Source organism: Lithobates pipiens, unplaced genomic scaffold (assembly GCF_037356315.1).
Source record: "Lithobates pipiens isolate NorthernLeopardFrog02 unplaced genomic scaffold, aLitPip1_a1.2 Scaffold_30, whole genome shotgun sequence".
NCBI lineage: Eukaryota > Metazoa > Chordata > Amphibia > Anura > Ranidae > Lithobates > Lithobates pipiens.
The window spans coordinates 138,718,373-138,732,598 of NW_027507791.1; the positions used below are offsets into that span (position 1 = coordinate 138,718,373).

Below are 14,226 nucleotides of genomic sequence, written 5' to 3' on the forward strand. Positions count from 1 at the left end.
CCATCTGCCCCTATGGCAGAGGGACTGTAGATCTCAATGGAGCGCCAGTCATCTAACTTGCAGTCCATGGACACTTTCCCCCAGATCGGTGTATGATGTTTGAGTAGAGTCTGCAGGCAAAAGAGCATCGCACCCACCATCCACTAATCACAGTGACAATGCTTTGCAGGCTCCAGTGCAAAGAACATAATAAATGCACCATTCATAATCATTAATATGGGGGCAGCTATTTATTTATTATTTTATTTATTATTTATCTATTTATTTTTTACAAAGGTTGAAGCACCAGAAATCTGAATTTCTCACTTCCATCGTCTCACCACACCTTCCTAGATTTGTGATAGAAATGAACATATAGAGACATGACGTCAGAACAGGCTGAATATCTGCAACATTATCTCTTCCACACACAGCTCCATCCCTCAGCTCAGCACCCTCATCCCGGCTTCTCTCTCCGAGCACACACGTGTTATTGGCAGAGCTTAGTTACTTCCGGAAACGCCCACCCCCGTGACGACAAGTAGCTATGGTTGTAGTGATTGGCTAGCGAGTGGAGGCGTGTCAGGAATGCCGAAGGTCACATCAGCAGAGATCTCTGAGCTGGTGGAGTGACAGCGGAGAGAAGCGATCATCATCATCATCACCACTATGCCGTACATACTGATCAGCACCCAGATCCGCTTGGTGAGTTCACAGCACATGGGGCGTGTATTACTGTACACTGCCCGAGCAGGTGAAGGGTTACAAGAATTCTGTGTAGGACTTCTTATTCTCAGGATGTGGGGCTGGTAGATGGTGATTGGTGCATTATTATTATTATTATTCCAAGAACAGGCGTTCCAATGTTTCATTCCTGTTCTTAGGATCACTTACACAGAAGTCATATATTCCTGCTTCCCATTGTAGCATTAAAGCAGAGCTCCACCATAAAAAAAATATTAAAAGTCAGCAGCTACAAATACTGCAGTTGCTGACTTTTAATAAAGGGACACTTACCCGTCCAGGATGCCCGCGATGTCGGAAGCAGATGATGAGCAATCGCTCGTTTCTCAGCTGCCCCCTGTCGCCATTCTCTGTCAGGGAATCAGGAAGTGAAGCGTTGCGGCTTCACTGCCCGGTTCCCTACTGCGCATCCGCGAGTTGTGTTGCGCGTCTTCACTGGTCCCTGTTGTGTTATGGCAACTGTGTGTTTCCCAGAACACAACGGGGTGGGGGAGGGAGCACTCATCTGCGGCTAGCTATGCCCGGAAGTGGGTGCAAATACCTGTATTATACAGGTATTTTCACCTCCCTCCCCCCTGAAAGGTGCCAATTGTGGCACCGGAGGGGGGGAGGGGGAATCCACTAAGCGGAAGTCCCACTTTAAAGCGGAGCTCCACCCTAAATGCATTACAACCACTTTAACCTACAGGTAAGCCTAGATTAAGGCTTACCTGTAGGTGCAAGAAGTATCTCCCAAACCTAAAAGGTTTAGGAGATATTTGCAAGAATAGTGGCACCAATGTCTACAGCGCATGCGCCATAGACATCCGGCGCAGGCACACTGAGAGTGCCGTTTCTAACGGCGATCATGCCGTTAGTGGCAGCACCGGCGTGCATACGCGGGAGGGACGTCATTGCGGCTCCGGGCAGTCACAGCGCCGGAGCCACGGTACCCGGAAGTCACTCTGGGTTAGATGGCGGCAACAGAGGTGATGAGCGAGGACCGCTGCGGGAGCTTTGATCTCAGGTAAGTAATTTATAATGAGCTAGTATGCTATACATACTAGCTCATTATGCTTTTGCCTTGCAGGGTGACTTTTTTTTTTTTTTAAGAGGCTTTACTTCCTCTTTAATATTATAGTACAAACATCTGGTGGCAAAGTGTACCCAAAGCCAAGAACAAAGATTAGTGTTAGTTCAGCTTCACACTTTTCCCTTTTATTCTCACCTGGAGATCTTTCCATGCTCCAAATTTCTTTCCTTTTTTTTTTTTTTCTATTGCTGCTCTGGCCTGCCTATCATGAGGTTCACCAACATATGGGTCAGGGAACGTGTTTCCCAACTGACAGGCAAACATGCTCCCCCTAGGTATGTGCAGCCTATTGCATTAGGGGTGCCAGTAGATAACAGATTGCGCAATAGCATGCAATGTCAAGCTGCAGCTACCAAAGCCGGCAGAATCGTAGCATGCATTAAAAAAAAGAGATATACTCCAGATATAAAACGATAATCTGGCCACATCTGCAGTATTCCATCCAGTTCTGGTCACCAATCCTCAGAAGAGATGTGCTGGAGAGAAGCCAAAGAAGGGCAACAAAACTAATAAGGGGATTGGAGGATCTCAATTACGAGGCACGACTGAAAACACTACATTTATTATTTATTATTATTTATTATTCCTGGAGAAAAGATGCTTGAGAGGGGACATGATAGCAATCTACAAATACCTCAACGGGGATCCCAGCATTGCAAATAAACTATAAAAAGTGGGGGGAAATACTGCGCCAAACCTAAAATGGTGAAAAAAAAGCTGCTAACACTCAAACAGAGTCTAAGAGATCTACATATATATATATATATATATTTCTCTATCCCCTACATACAGTTTAGCTAGAACTCACTGCGGTCCGTTCCTGGTGTACTGTTTCTAATATACTTCAGGCAGGTGATTCACTGAATTAATCTTTTATTTATTTTTTATAATTTGTTAGAAGCCCCATTAAGGGGCTTTGATGAAAGAGCAGAGAAAGGCACTGAGGACAGAGATTCCCTAGTTCTTTCCTTTGTAGCCTCAGCTACCATGGGGGTAGGGGCGTTCAGCGGGGGAATCTGTGTCGCACAGGGTGATTAGGGCGTGCCCACGCCTATGGTGCGCTGCTCTTTAGCAGACGTGTGGAGATGCCATTGATTCTTAATGGAAAGCCCTTATGTATTGGAAAAGCATCGCATTTTCACGTATGAGAAATCGCATGGTTCAACAGCATCTTGCAGTTCTGTGCAGCTGCAGCTTTGAAAAGGGTTGGGGACTTTTTTTTTCATGTTTCCCACAGGTGCAGCAGCCCTTTCAAATGAATGCAAACACACCCACACAGAACCCCAAAGATGTGACCCTAGGCTTAGATGGTGGCTACATTCATTCTCCATGGTCCCACTGTATGTAGGCATGTAGCCACCCTCTCTTGCTCCTTCTCAAGATGAACTATGGGATGTGTAGTGCCGTGCCCATGACCACAACTAACCCACACTGCTTGTTCCAAACAAACAGAAATGAGGAGGGAGAAGAAGGGGTTTGGGAACTCACAAAGCATATTAGAAAGGCAGAAAAACAAGAAAAGGCTTGATTACACTTGCTTTGCTCTCCTAAAGAGTGATCCACATTTGGATCGCTCTTCAGAGAGCAATTGACAAGCAGTAAGGAGGCATTGTATCGCCCCTAAATGCTGGATCCCCATCCCACAACCATGTGCATTGTGCACAGCAGGGTTGTTGCAGCGTGACCTCAATTCTATTGAGGATATAATTACTGTTATGGCCATAAAGCATAGTGTTGCAGCCATGGCATGTGTACACCCCCATCCACCACCTTTCTAGGTAAAGGGGAAGCATTGAGGGGGTGATAAAACCACAGCTCAACTGCAGGATTTTACCACCAAACAGGCTAAACAAGCCTTTAGAAATGATTTCATAAAAAATATATTACAGGTCCATTTACTAGTGTATGTGTATTAGAGCGGGGCGATTTTGTAAAAAAAAAAAAAAAAATGAATCTGTGATTAAAAAAAAACTCGATTCTCGATTCAAATAATTTTTTTTTTTTTTTTATGGACACCGTGCTGGTCCTGGGGAGCTGTGGGCAGGAATTTTTAGTCGAGGCCACGGCTTCGGCCTAGTCCGCGGCGTCCAGCCTCGCAGACTAGGCCGAAGCAGTGGCCTCGCCTAAGAACTCCTACCCACAGCTTCTCAGGACCGACATGGTGGTGAAAAAAAAAAAATCTAAAGAAATCGATTTGCTTAAATTTTTAATCGATTTGACCTCTCGACTCGATTCAAGATTTAAATCGATTTTTTTTTTTTTTCCCCAGCCCTAATCTGTACGGAATCTTTTTGTGGAATAAGGATGTCATTTAGTATCACTCTAACTTCCTGTCCTATGGTGACAACCGTACTGAGCAGCTTTGTCACCCTAGGACAGGCAGAGTGTGTTAGGGCTATAATATATATATATATATATATATAATTATATGAACAACAAACCGAAAGGCAACAATCAGGAGAAATATACACTATAAGTAGTGGTACATAGATTCATATTAGTCAATGGTGTGTTAAAATTTTACAAACATGCATATAAACTATTAGACCAATAGACTAAAAATTTGCCTAATACATTTTTTTTCTGCTCATCACACTCCAAAACTTTTTAATCTTTTTAGCAACATTTTGCTGCTCTATAAGAAATATTGTACTATTTTTTTTTTTGATACTTGCATTCAAAGTATAACTAAAGGCAAACCATTTTTTAATTTTGTAGAGTAGAGAGGTGTTTGAACACCTATCAGGTTTTTAGTGCGATCTGCGAGATTCAATCTCCCTATTTGCCCTGGTGCCCATTATCACCGAGGGGGAAAGTGAAAGAAAATTTCAAATTTTGGGTTGTCACCAGAACAATAATAGAGCAGAAATCTTCCAATGGGGACAGCTTTTTCTGGTGACAACAAAAGATTCCTTTACTTGGAGGGATTTCTCCTTACTTTCTGTTTTGGCATTGGGGCAGGCAGTGAAGGAAAATCTCCCCAATTTGGACACAGTGGCAGAAAATCCCTCTTTCTCTATTCTATATGAAAAAAAAAGTTTTACCTTCAGTTCTACTTTAACCTATCATGATATGGCTTTTTTTTTTTCTCTTATATTCACCGACTGACACAGCTCCTCTCTGTAACAAATGGGTTGTTAGTCTTATCACTAGGAGAATACTAGGCATAGTTGTAACACAACACTCAGAACTCTTAGTTCCGCCCAGGGGGCGGTCCCTTGGGCTGCAACCCTCCACCCTGCCAAGCAGCCTCAGTTTTATTTTGCCTAGTAAAGGAGAAGGACCTAGAAACCCTGCGGGCCATCGGTCCTTGCTTTTTTACGCAGAAGCTTGGGTTTTTGCGCAAGATGAATGATCCTGTGATCTACTAACAGCCGGCTGGGTGACAGGCTGGATACCCTTATTCTTTTAGTCTCCCCAGTCCGGCCATTGAGCGTGTGCAGGTCGCAGCTACAGCTCGGCAGGCCATGACAAAACCTCAGCTCCAGAGGTGGTCGATGAGCTTTTATGCTCCGGGGCGTACATATGACTGGGCTACTGATGTCTGCATCACAGTATGCCGAGGCCAGTAGCTACCCTGTACTGATCAGGAGTAGATCTACAATGGAATGTCTCCCAGCTCTTCAGGACTGGTAAGTACAGCTCTCCCTGCCCCGGTGGGGCTGAGCAGCTGGGCATTCCCTGGGAGGTCGATTCGGGGGTCCCTCTCTTCTCTCCCCTGTCCCTATCTTCCTTCCCCTACCCCTCACCTGGGGGGATGCTGCATGTGGTGCTGAGCGGTGTGTGTAAGATCCCTGAGTGCTCTCATCTGGGATAGGGGGCTGGCTGGCTGGTGGTGGTGTCCTGGATCCTGTATGTTAAGCTCCCGGAAGGTGCCTGTGAGGGTCCGCTGTGTTTTCGGTGCAACACTGTGTCTTTGTCACATTCTGTCTCTGTCCCTCATGGAAGCTGGCCGGCGGGCATTTTAGGTGTGGGCGAGGGCAGCATGTCTTTCTGGGCTTCAAGCGGCCATTTTCCCAGTGCTCTCCTATTCAGGACACTGGCAGCCTTTTTCTAGAAGCCCGAGCACGTTTTCCGTGTTCTCCAGCAGCAGCTTGCATGTGCTCTCACAGCCATTTTCCCTGTGTTTCCTGTCTGTTTACTGGATGCTGGGCGGCCATTTTATTGAAGCCTGAACACGTTTTTCAGATCATTTAGTGCTCATTGTGACGACTGCCACCGACACAGTTTTTGTTTCCTCTGCACCTAGGAGCACTCGGGGCCTACAATCACTACTTGTGAACAGCACAGAACTCCTCAGGGTGCTGAGTCTGGCAGGTTAGAGCCCCTCAGTCAGCGGCAGCAAGGAGGGTGGGACTGTCACTGTCCTAAGTCCCCTTCGGTTGGCAGACAGGGTAGGGTCAGCATGGCTTCAGACTGTGCGTTTCGACACTATACTGAGTATGCCCCTGTTGAAGACCGATAGTGTTGAAATGCGTCGGGCAGCATTACTTGCACCCCACATTGCTTTTTACATGTTTTATTTTGTGATCACTTCTTCATCTTGTATATCATATCATATATTTTTTAATAAACCAACCGTTTTTTTAAAAAAATTTATCTGCACCATCCGGAGCCCTTTTTGCTTTTTCTTTTCCCATATGTCATTCATACGTGCTCTTACTTGCAATTTGAGTTTGGATATGCCTGGTCCCTGAAACACCATCCTTCCTGGAATTTGGAGACTACCGGACGGTGGTTGTCTGGAATATTTACCTCTATCCATGACCCAGGATGGTTACATGAGGACTACATACCAGGATCCATCCTACTGAAGGCCAGAGTAAAATCTTCTGTGCTTACAAGCCTTTCAGACCCACTGTCATACAACAGGTGGGTCCAACATCATTGGTAAGAGTACCCATCTTGTGTTCATAGAAGGTTGTGCATAGAAACGCCACTTCAGACAAACAGATTGTTGCTGCCGGTTTTCCTCTCTCCTCTTGTTATATTTTGGATGAGAAGATTGGGCTTTTTTGTTTAGCACGATAAGAGGACATTCTTACAGATTGATGAACTGATAACAGTTTCCTTTTAGTATTTGACATGCAGCCCTATTTGCACTGTATTGCATAACAATCATTTACGATATACAGCCTCGTTTGCACTGTATTGCACAATAATTGCTTATGATATGCAATTCTATTTGCACTTTATTTCACAATAATTGTGAGATCTTTCCCCCAGCACTCATTGTTTATATTTATCTTTTCATTTGTTTTTCACGCATATACATTTTTTTCACAATTTTAGCGCTACACTATTTATCTCATATTCGTCTTAACTTTGTTTGTTGGAGTGTTAGCTGCTGATTTCATTGGAGTAGCTCAGTGTTTTTCCTTCCTATTCTCATTATTAAAAATGTACCCTACTCCCACAGGCCAGAAAGGCCGCTCACAAACGTCTTTTTCATCCTCCCGGATCTTCGACAAAACGTCCCCAGCCCGACAGGACGCCCACGGACGATAAAAAACGTCCCTGGAACCACAAGCCTAACAAGCCTGTGAAATAAAGTGCTACTGTATGAAGGCTTGTCCCCACCCATGTCTCGGGTGGGGGGTCGCCTTCGCGAGTTTTCAGCATGGTGGTCCTCCACGGTTATCCGACCAATGGGTTTGCGATCTGATTTCCACAGGCTACAAGATAGAGTTTCTCTCTTGGCCGCCAAACAGATTCTTCCCCTCCAGCATACCCGTATCCCCGATTCACCGGGAGGCCCTGTTGGGGGAGGTAAGGGATTTGCTGAATTTGCGGGGTGATTGTACCTGTTCCGGAATCGGAATGTTTCCAGGGATTCTACTCAAATCTGTTTGTGGTCCCCAAGAAGGAAGGGGTACATCAGATCTTGAATCTAAAAGCCCTCAATCACATTGTAAAAGTTTAGAATAGAATCAGTTCGCTCAGTAGTCGCTGCACTCCCTCAAGATGACTCCCTGGCGTCCTTAGACATCCAGGATGCGTACTTGCACATACCCATATACCTTTGGCATCAAAAGTTCCTGCGCTTTGCAGTCGGGGAATCCCACTACCAGTTTGTGGCTCTTCCTTTTGGTCTGGCATCAGCCCCGAGTCTTTACCAAGGTATTGGCTCCAGTTTTGGCGTTGCTGCGACAATGTAGGATTGCGATCGTGGAATACCTAGACGATCTCCTCCTGAGGGCATCTTCCGCCTCAGAATTAGAGGAGGATGTGGTGATTACCATGCAGATCCTGCAAGAATTTGGGTGGCTGTTGAACCTAAAAAAGTCGGGAGTCGTTTCTCCCTTCAGACAAATTGCAGACTCTTAGATCTGTGGTAAAACTGCTGATGCAAGTGGTTGTTGCTCCGCTTTTGCATGCGAGTACTGGGGCTCATGGTAGCCTCCTTCGAGGCAGTGCCTTATGCCCAGTTCCACACCAGAGTGCTGCAGAAGGAGATTTTGACAAAATGGGACAAATCTCAGTTGTCCCTGGATCGACAGATCCAGGTGAGCCAGTCTGTCAGAGACTCACTGATCTGGTGGTTGAGGTCCCCGGTGATTCAGTCCGGGAAATCGTTCCTTCCTCTGAAATGGACGGTGATCACAACGGACGCCAGTCTATCCGCCTGGGGTGGAGTGATGGGGGTTCAGTCGGCTCAGGGCCTCTGGTCGACAGAAGAATCCAAGTTGCCGATCAATCTGCTCAAATTGAGAGCAATCAGGCTGTGCCTCTACACATGGTCGATGAGACTGCAAGGGCGTCCGATCAGGATCCAGTCAGACAACGCCATGGCTGTGGCATACATCAATCACCAAGGGGGAACAAGAAGCTCATCCGCTGCACGGGAGGTCACTCACATACTTTGGTGGGCAGAGCGACACGTACCGGCCCTGTCGGCCATTTACATCCCGGGAGTGGAGAACTGGCAGGTGGACTATTTGAGTCGACAGATGCTGGCCCCCGGGGAATGGGCGTTTGCATCTGGAGACATTCAGGTTACTGTGCCTGAGGTGGGGCACACCAGACGTGGATCTGCTGGCCTCCCGTATCAATTGGAAGGTTCCAAGATTTGCGTCCAGGACAAGAGATCCATGGGCCGACATGTCAGACGTGCTGGTGGCTCCGTGGGATCAGTACCAGCTGATCTATGCCTTTCCTCCACTGAAACTGTTACCACGTCTGCTTCGCAGAGTGGAAGCCGAGGGGATCCTAGTGATACTGGTTGCCCCAGATTGGCCTCAGCGTCCCTGGTACGCAGACTTGGTGCGTCTGATGGCAGACGCTCCCTGGTGACTGCCGCTGCAAGAGGACCTTATGTCTCAAGGTCCGATACCCCATCCTGCTTTACCATCGCTGGCTTTAACGGCTTGGCTATTGAGAGCCAGCTGTTGAGGAACCGGGGTCTGTCGGACTCTGTGATTCCGACTATGTTGAGAGCACGGAAATCTTCTTCTCAGAAGATATGCCATCGTACCTGGAAGGCCTACATCTCCATGTGTGAGGAGAAAGGATAAAATCCGTGCTCCTTTTCCATATCCAGGATCCTGCTGTTTCTCCAGCAGGGAGTTGACCAGAGATTGGCATTAAGCACCATCAAAGGGCAAATTTCAGCCTTTGGCTGTCTTTTTTCAATGACCCCTGGCGTCGCACTCTTTAGTGAGTACCTTCATTCAGGGGGTACGACACGTAGTCCCTCCGGTGCGTCCACCGTTACCCCCATTGGATTTGAACCTGGCGTTGTCGGCACTTCAAAGACCGCCATTTGAAAATATCAGGGAGATTCCCCTGTTGACTTTTTCCCAGAAAGTGGTCTTTCTAGTGGCCATCACATTGGCCAGGAGGGTTTTGGAACTGGTGGCCTTGTCCTGCAAGTCGCCTTATCTGGTTATCCACAAGGATAACTGCCTAAAGTGGTCTCGGCTTTTCATATCAATGAGGACATTGTATTACCATCTCTGTGTCCTAAGCCGAAGCACCTAAAGGAGGTGGCCCTTCACGCTCTTGACATGGTTAGGGCTCTGAAGGTGTATTTGTCTGTCACGACTCCTTTTCGGAAGTCAGATTCACTGTTTGTTTCAGTGGCTGGTCCAAAGAAAGGCATGGCAGTCTTGTCGGCCACCATTTCCAGGTGGATCAGACAGAAAGGTGCCCCCCTTTCCGGTCACGGCCCACTCCACAAGGGCAATCGGAACGTCTTGGGCCTTCCGACACCAAGCGTCGGTCGCTCAGGTGTGTAAGGCGGCGACCTGGTCATCTGTCAATACGTTTACCAAGTTCTACAAGGTAGACGTCAGTGCATCGGCTGATGCCTGTTTTGGCCACAAAGTTTTGCAGGCGGCCGTGTAGTTGCAATTGAATATGCAATATATATTTTTTTTCCTGGTTTTTCGATAAAAACGCAGTACTGTTAATGCACTGTTGCATTACTTCCGCAGTTTGGTACGGTCTTGTGTGATCACTCAAGGTACCCTGTTTTTTTGTGGTGGTTTTCCACGCACACACCGACACAGCACCTGCCCCTCCTTTTATATTTACATTATACTGCTTGTTGATGTACTGAGGCTGCTTGGCAGGGTGGAGGGTTATAGCCCAAGGGACCGCCCCCCTGGGCGGAACTAAGAGTTCTGAGTGTTGTGTTACAACTATGCCTAGTATTCTCCTAGTGATCATGCTATACAACCCATTTGTTACAGCTGTGTTGGTCGGTGAATTACAGAGAAAAGGACTTTACGGTGAGTACAAAAAATGGAAAATTGTATACTCACCTTTCCGTTATTTTCCTTTCCTGACGCATCTTCATGGCAGCACACACTGGGTTGTGACTCCGCCCCCACAACCTGACAGGATTGGATTAACTATAAATTTGAAGGGGAGACACCCTGCTGCATTCTCTGTAAATATCATCACAAAAGAAACTGGGAGGGCAACTGTGTGCTGCCATGAAGATGCGTCAGGAAAGGAAAATTACGGAAAGGTGAGTATACAATTTTCCATTTTCCTGACGCCTTCATGGCAGCACACACTGGGAAATAACTCGCCAGTTGGGTGGGTGCAAGTAAAATAATATTTATTCCTTATAATGCTGAAGAATTGGCTCTAATGACGGATCTGCCGAAGTCGGCCATGGATAAATGAGCAGAATCCACCTTGTAGTGGGAAATAAAGGTATTCCTGGAGGACCACGTTGCTGCCCTGCATATTGTCTCTGGTGAGACCCTGCAATACACTGCTCAAGAGGTAGCCACTGCCCTAGTTGAATGAGCCCTGATGTCTTCAAGAATCGCCGTATGCTGGGTGGAGTAAGCTTTTTTTTTTTTTTTTAATGGTTCTGACTAACCAGGATGCAATAGTGCATGAGGAGGCGGCTTGCCCACGCCTGGTTCCATGGGGAATGATCAAAAGAGAGTTAGTTTTCCTAAAAGAGGTGGTAGCAGTTAAGTAGTTCATGATGGTTGTTTTGACATCTAGTGGATGAGGATTACCCTGATCGTCCGTGAAGGATGGAAGGATGATGGTTGTAATGGAAGGAAGTTGCCACTTTGGGTATGAAGTGTTTGGAAGGTCTGAGGACTACTTTGTCAGGAAAGAGAACTAACTTAATGCTTGGATCTCCGACACTCTCCTAGCTGATGTAATCACAATGAGAAAAGACATATAAAAAAAATATACCAAAAATTGCAACTTTTAAAAGAAGTCCACTTTTTCATATATAGCAGCGCATGCACACTCTTAAAAATTTTCTATATAAGGTGAGTTCATTAGAATTTTGATCAGTGTCCAGAAAAGAAGGTGCTTATTCTATCCGTTCTTTGTTGTGATTAAACTGCAGCTTCCACCATAAAAGTTCACCACTTGTGGGGCACACACGATCCCCTTTGGGGATGTACTCACCGAACACCAAGATCAAAAAAAGCCTTTAAACTGCCAATCAACAATGCTTCTTATGGCCACTAGATGTCTCTCTTGTTGGAATCCAGTTTTCTGATATAAAAAAGCAGAGATGCCCAAACATAGTGTGATATTGTTTAACACTATTTATTAGACAAAAAAAACCAACATATACATGCGTACCAAATAAACAAGATGTTTAAGCATTGAGAAAGTACTGTGCCTTATCCCACTGGCTCAGTTGCGCTCGAGGAGGAACGAACGTTTTCGCTGTATCCTGCCTTTCCTCCGCTCGCTGAAATGCAGGGATTGAGGCGCACTCGTCACTTCCGGTATAGTTACGCCCTGACGCGTTTCGTCATATCCGACTTCATCTGAGGGAGTAACTTGTAATACCGGAAGTGTCCTTTTATCTACATTACGGACCAATCAATCCCCATCACCGCATGATGTGCGGGGCGCTGCACCAATCACTAATTTTGCCCACAAAATAATCCATATCTAGAGCAACTGTGACCTGTGCAAACCCACCCCAAATGCAGAGATGTTCGTAAAAATATTTGTAAACAGTATGCGCAATGTTTAACAATAATTAATACCCAGAATCACATGGCTATAAACCAATTTAAAAGATATTAATTAAAAAGAGAATTAAAAAACGATCGTATATGCCTATGAACACATACGTTAGATCTGATCGGCCGATGCGACCGTTCATATTGTATAGTTACAGATTCCTGAATTTTCATTTTAAATAGAAGTTTTGTGTGAAAAAACGATCAAACATAGCCATGTACCGATCACACTTGGCTGTGGGCCACAACGTAATCCAACGTAATTGGCTAAAGCGATCGTGCTTAAACCGTAATCGGCCGATGCGATCGTGCTTAAACACAATAAAGAATCCTTACATGATTATTTAAAATTGAAAACTATAAAGTACAAATATAAAATGTAAATTTTAAAATATCCAAAATGAACTACCCATGTAGATGAAAAAATTAGAAAAATATTTTTACGCACGGGACTACAAACATATTAAGCGGGACTATGTTTCCCTAAAAACACCTGAAAAATTACATATATGGAAAATTATATACATAAACAATTATATATATATATATATATATATATATATATATATAAATAAAAAAGCGCTAGACAGATCAAATATCCCATATAAAAATTCGAAAAAATAGTTATCATTATTTGGAATGAAACATCTCTAAAGGATTTTTCTATAGAAAAAATGATTTAAAATAGTTAAAAATGATTTAAAAGCACCAACAAGCCACTAACCACAAATTTAAAACAAAATCGGCCCAATCGTCTAGAGTGCCACACATATGAAGCAATTATCTATAAATTCAAGTAAATGGCAAACTATATATGTGACCCTAAGTGTCGCTTATAAAACAATTGATGTCAAGTTCTATATTCAAGCCCTTAGGGCTAAGGACATCGGCAGAATATATCCAATAGGTTTCACGTTTTGACAATTCCCGAACTAAATTTATGCCTCTCCAGTGTGATTTAAATTGTTCTACTTCCCAAAAACGCAAGCCCGTGGCATCTGTTGTGTTTGAGCTTGAAATGTAGTGACACATTGTGGTCTTTGTATCCAATTTTTATATTGTGTATATGTTCGGCTATTCTTACTCGCAATTTCCTTTTTGTTCTGCCGATATACATAATGTCAGGAATCCGTCCGTTCCGTACGATCGACCTTCCGTACGCGCACACGCATTCGTGCCGCGGGTCGTCGTGGGCACGAGCGTCGTCCAACGCGCGCGGGTGCACGTCGATCGTATGTGCGCGCGGTACACGCACGCACGGACGAGCGTTAGCTCGATTGGCGCCAGTGGCCCTTTTTAAAGGCGCAGTTGCAGTGGTTCTGTGCTGTCTCGTCTGCAGCTAGTGCCTGAGTATACCTGTTTACCTACCTGCTACCCATCTGATATCTGACCCGGCTCCGTCTGACCTTGCTGACCTCTCCTGCTCCGACCCCGGCTTGTTTGACTCTTCTTGGACTGATTACCTGTTGCCGAACCTTGCTTGTACCTGATACCTCTGCTGTCTCCTGCCTGTTCCTGTATCTGCTACCTTACCTCCGGAGGATCCATCCATCCTGATCCAGTGGCCTGCAGCCTTCTGCTTCTCCGCTACAGAGAGTTCCTGCTTCAGAGGATCCTCATCTCCTGACACCTGCTGCTGCACCTGGCTGGACTCTCCTACCCCACTGTGCTCCGGTCTCCCTGTTTCCATTCCAGTGAGACCAGAACCAGAGCCGTAAGGGAGGTCCCCTTCCACTAAGTCAGACTCAATACCCGAAGTTCTTAACAGTACGAGACAGCCATGTCTGAGTCTGCGGAAGGGGCCTCCGCCATGAAGGAGATTTGCTCTCACCTTGCGGCTCTCACCCAGGCCGTGAAGTCCCTGCAGGATGGCTACACCAGATTGGAGGAGCGGGTCCAGCATCTCTCCATTTCAGGGTCTCCAGACACCACACCTCAGCCTCCTCCTGCCCAGCCTGCAGCTCATTC

General features: G+C 45.7%; 1 protein-coding gene across 1 annotated transcript in view; it reads left to right on the plus strand.

Moving 5' to 3' along the window:
• The first annotated feature begins 540 nt into the window (after nt 1–540).
• The window catches only part of GCHFR (GTP cyclohydrolase I feedback regulator), a 66,202-nt gene continuing 52,516 nt past the window's right edge, over nt 541–14,226 (plus strand). Inside the window, exon 1 of the mRNA XM_077464905.1 lies at nt 541–684. Within this exon, the coding sequence (XP_077321031.1) occupies nt 649–684 (36 nt within the window). The 5' untranslated portion in view covers nt 541–648. The remainder of the gene's footprint in view (nt 685–14,226) is intronic.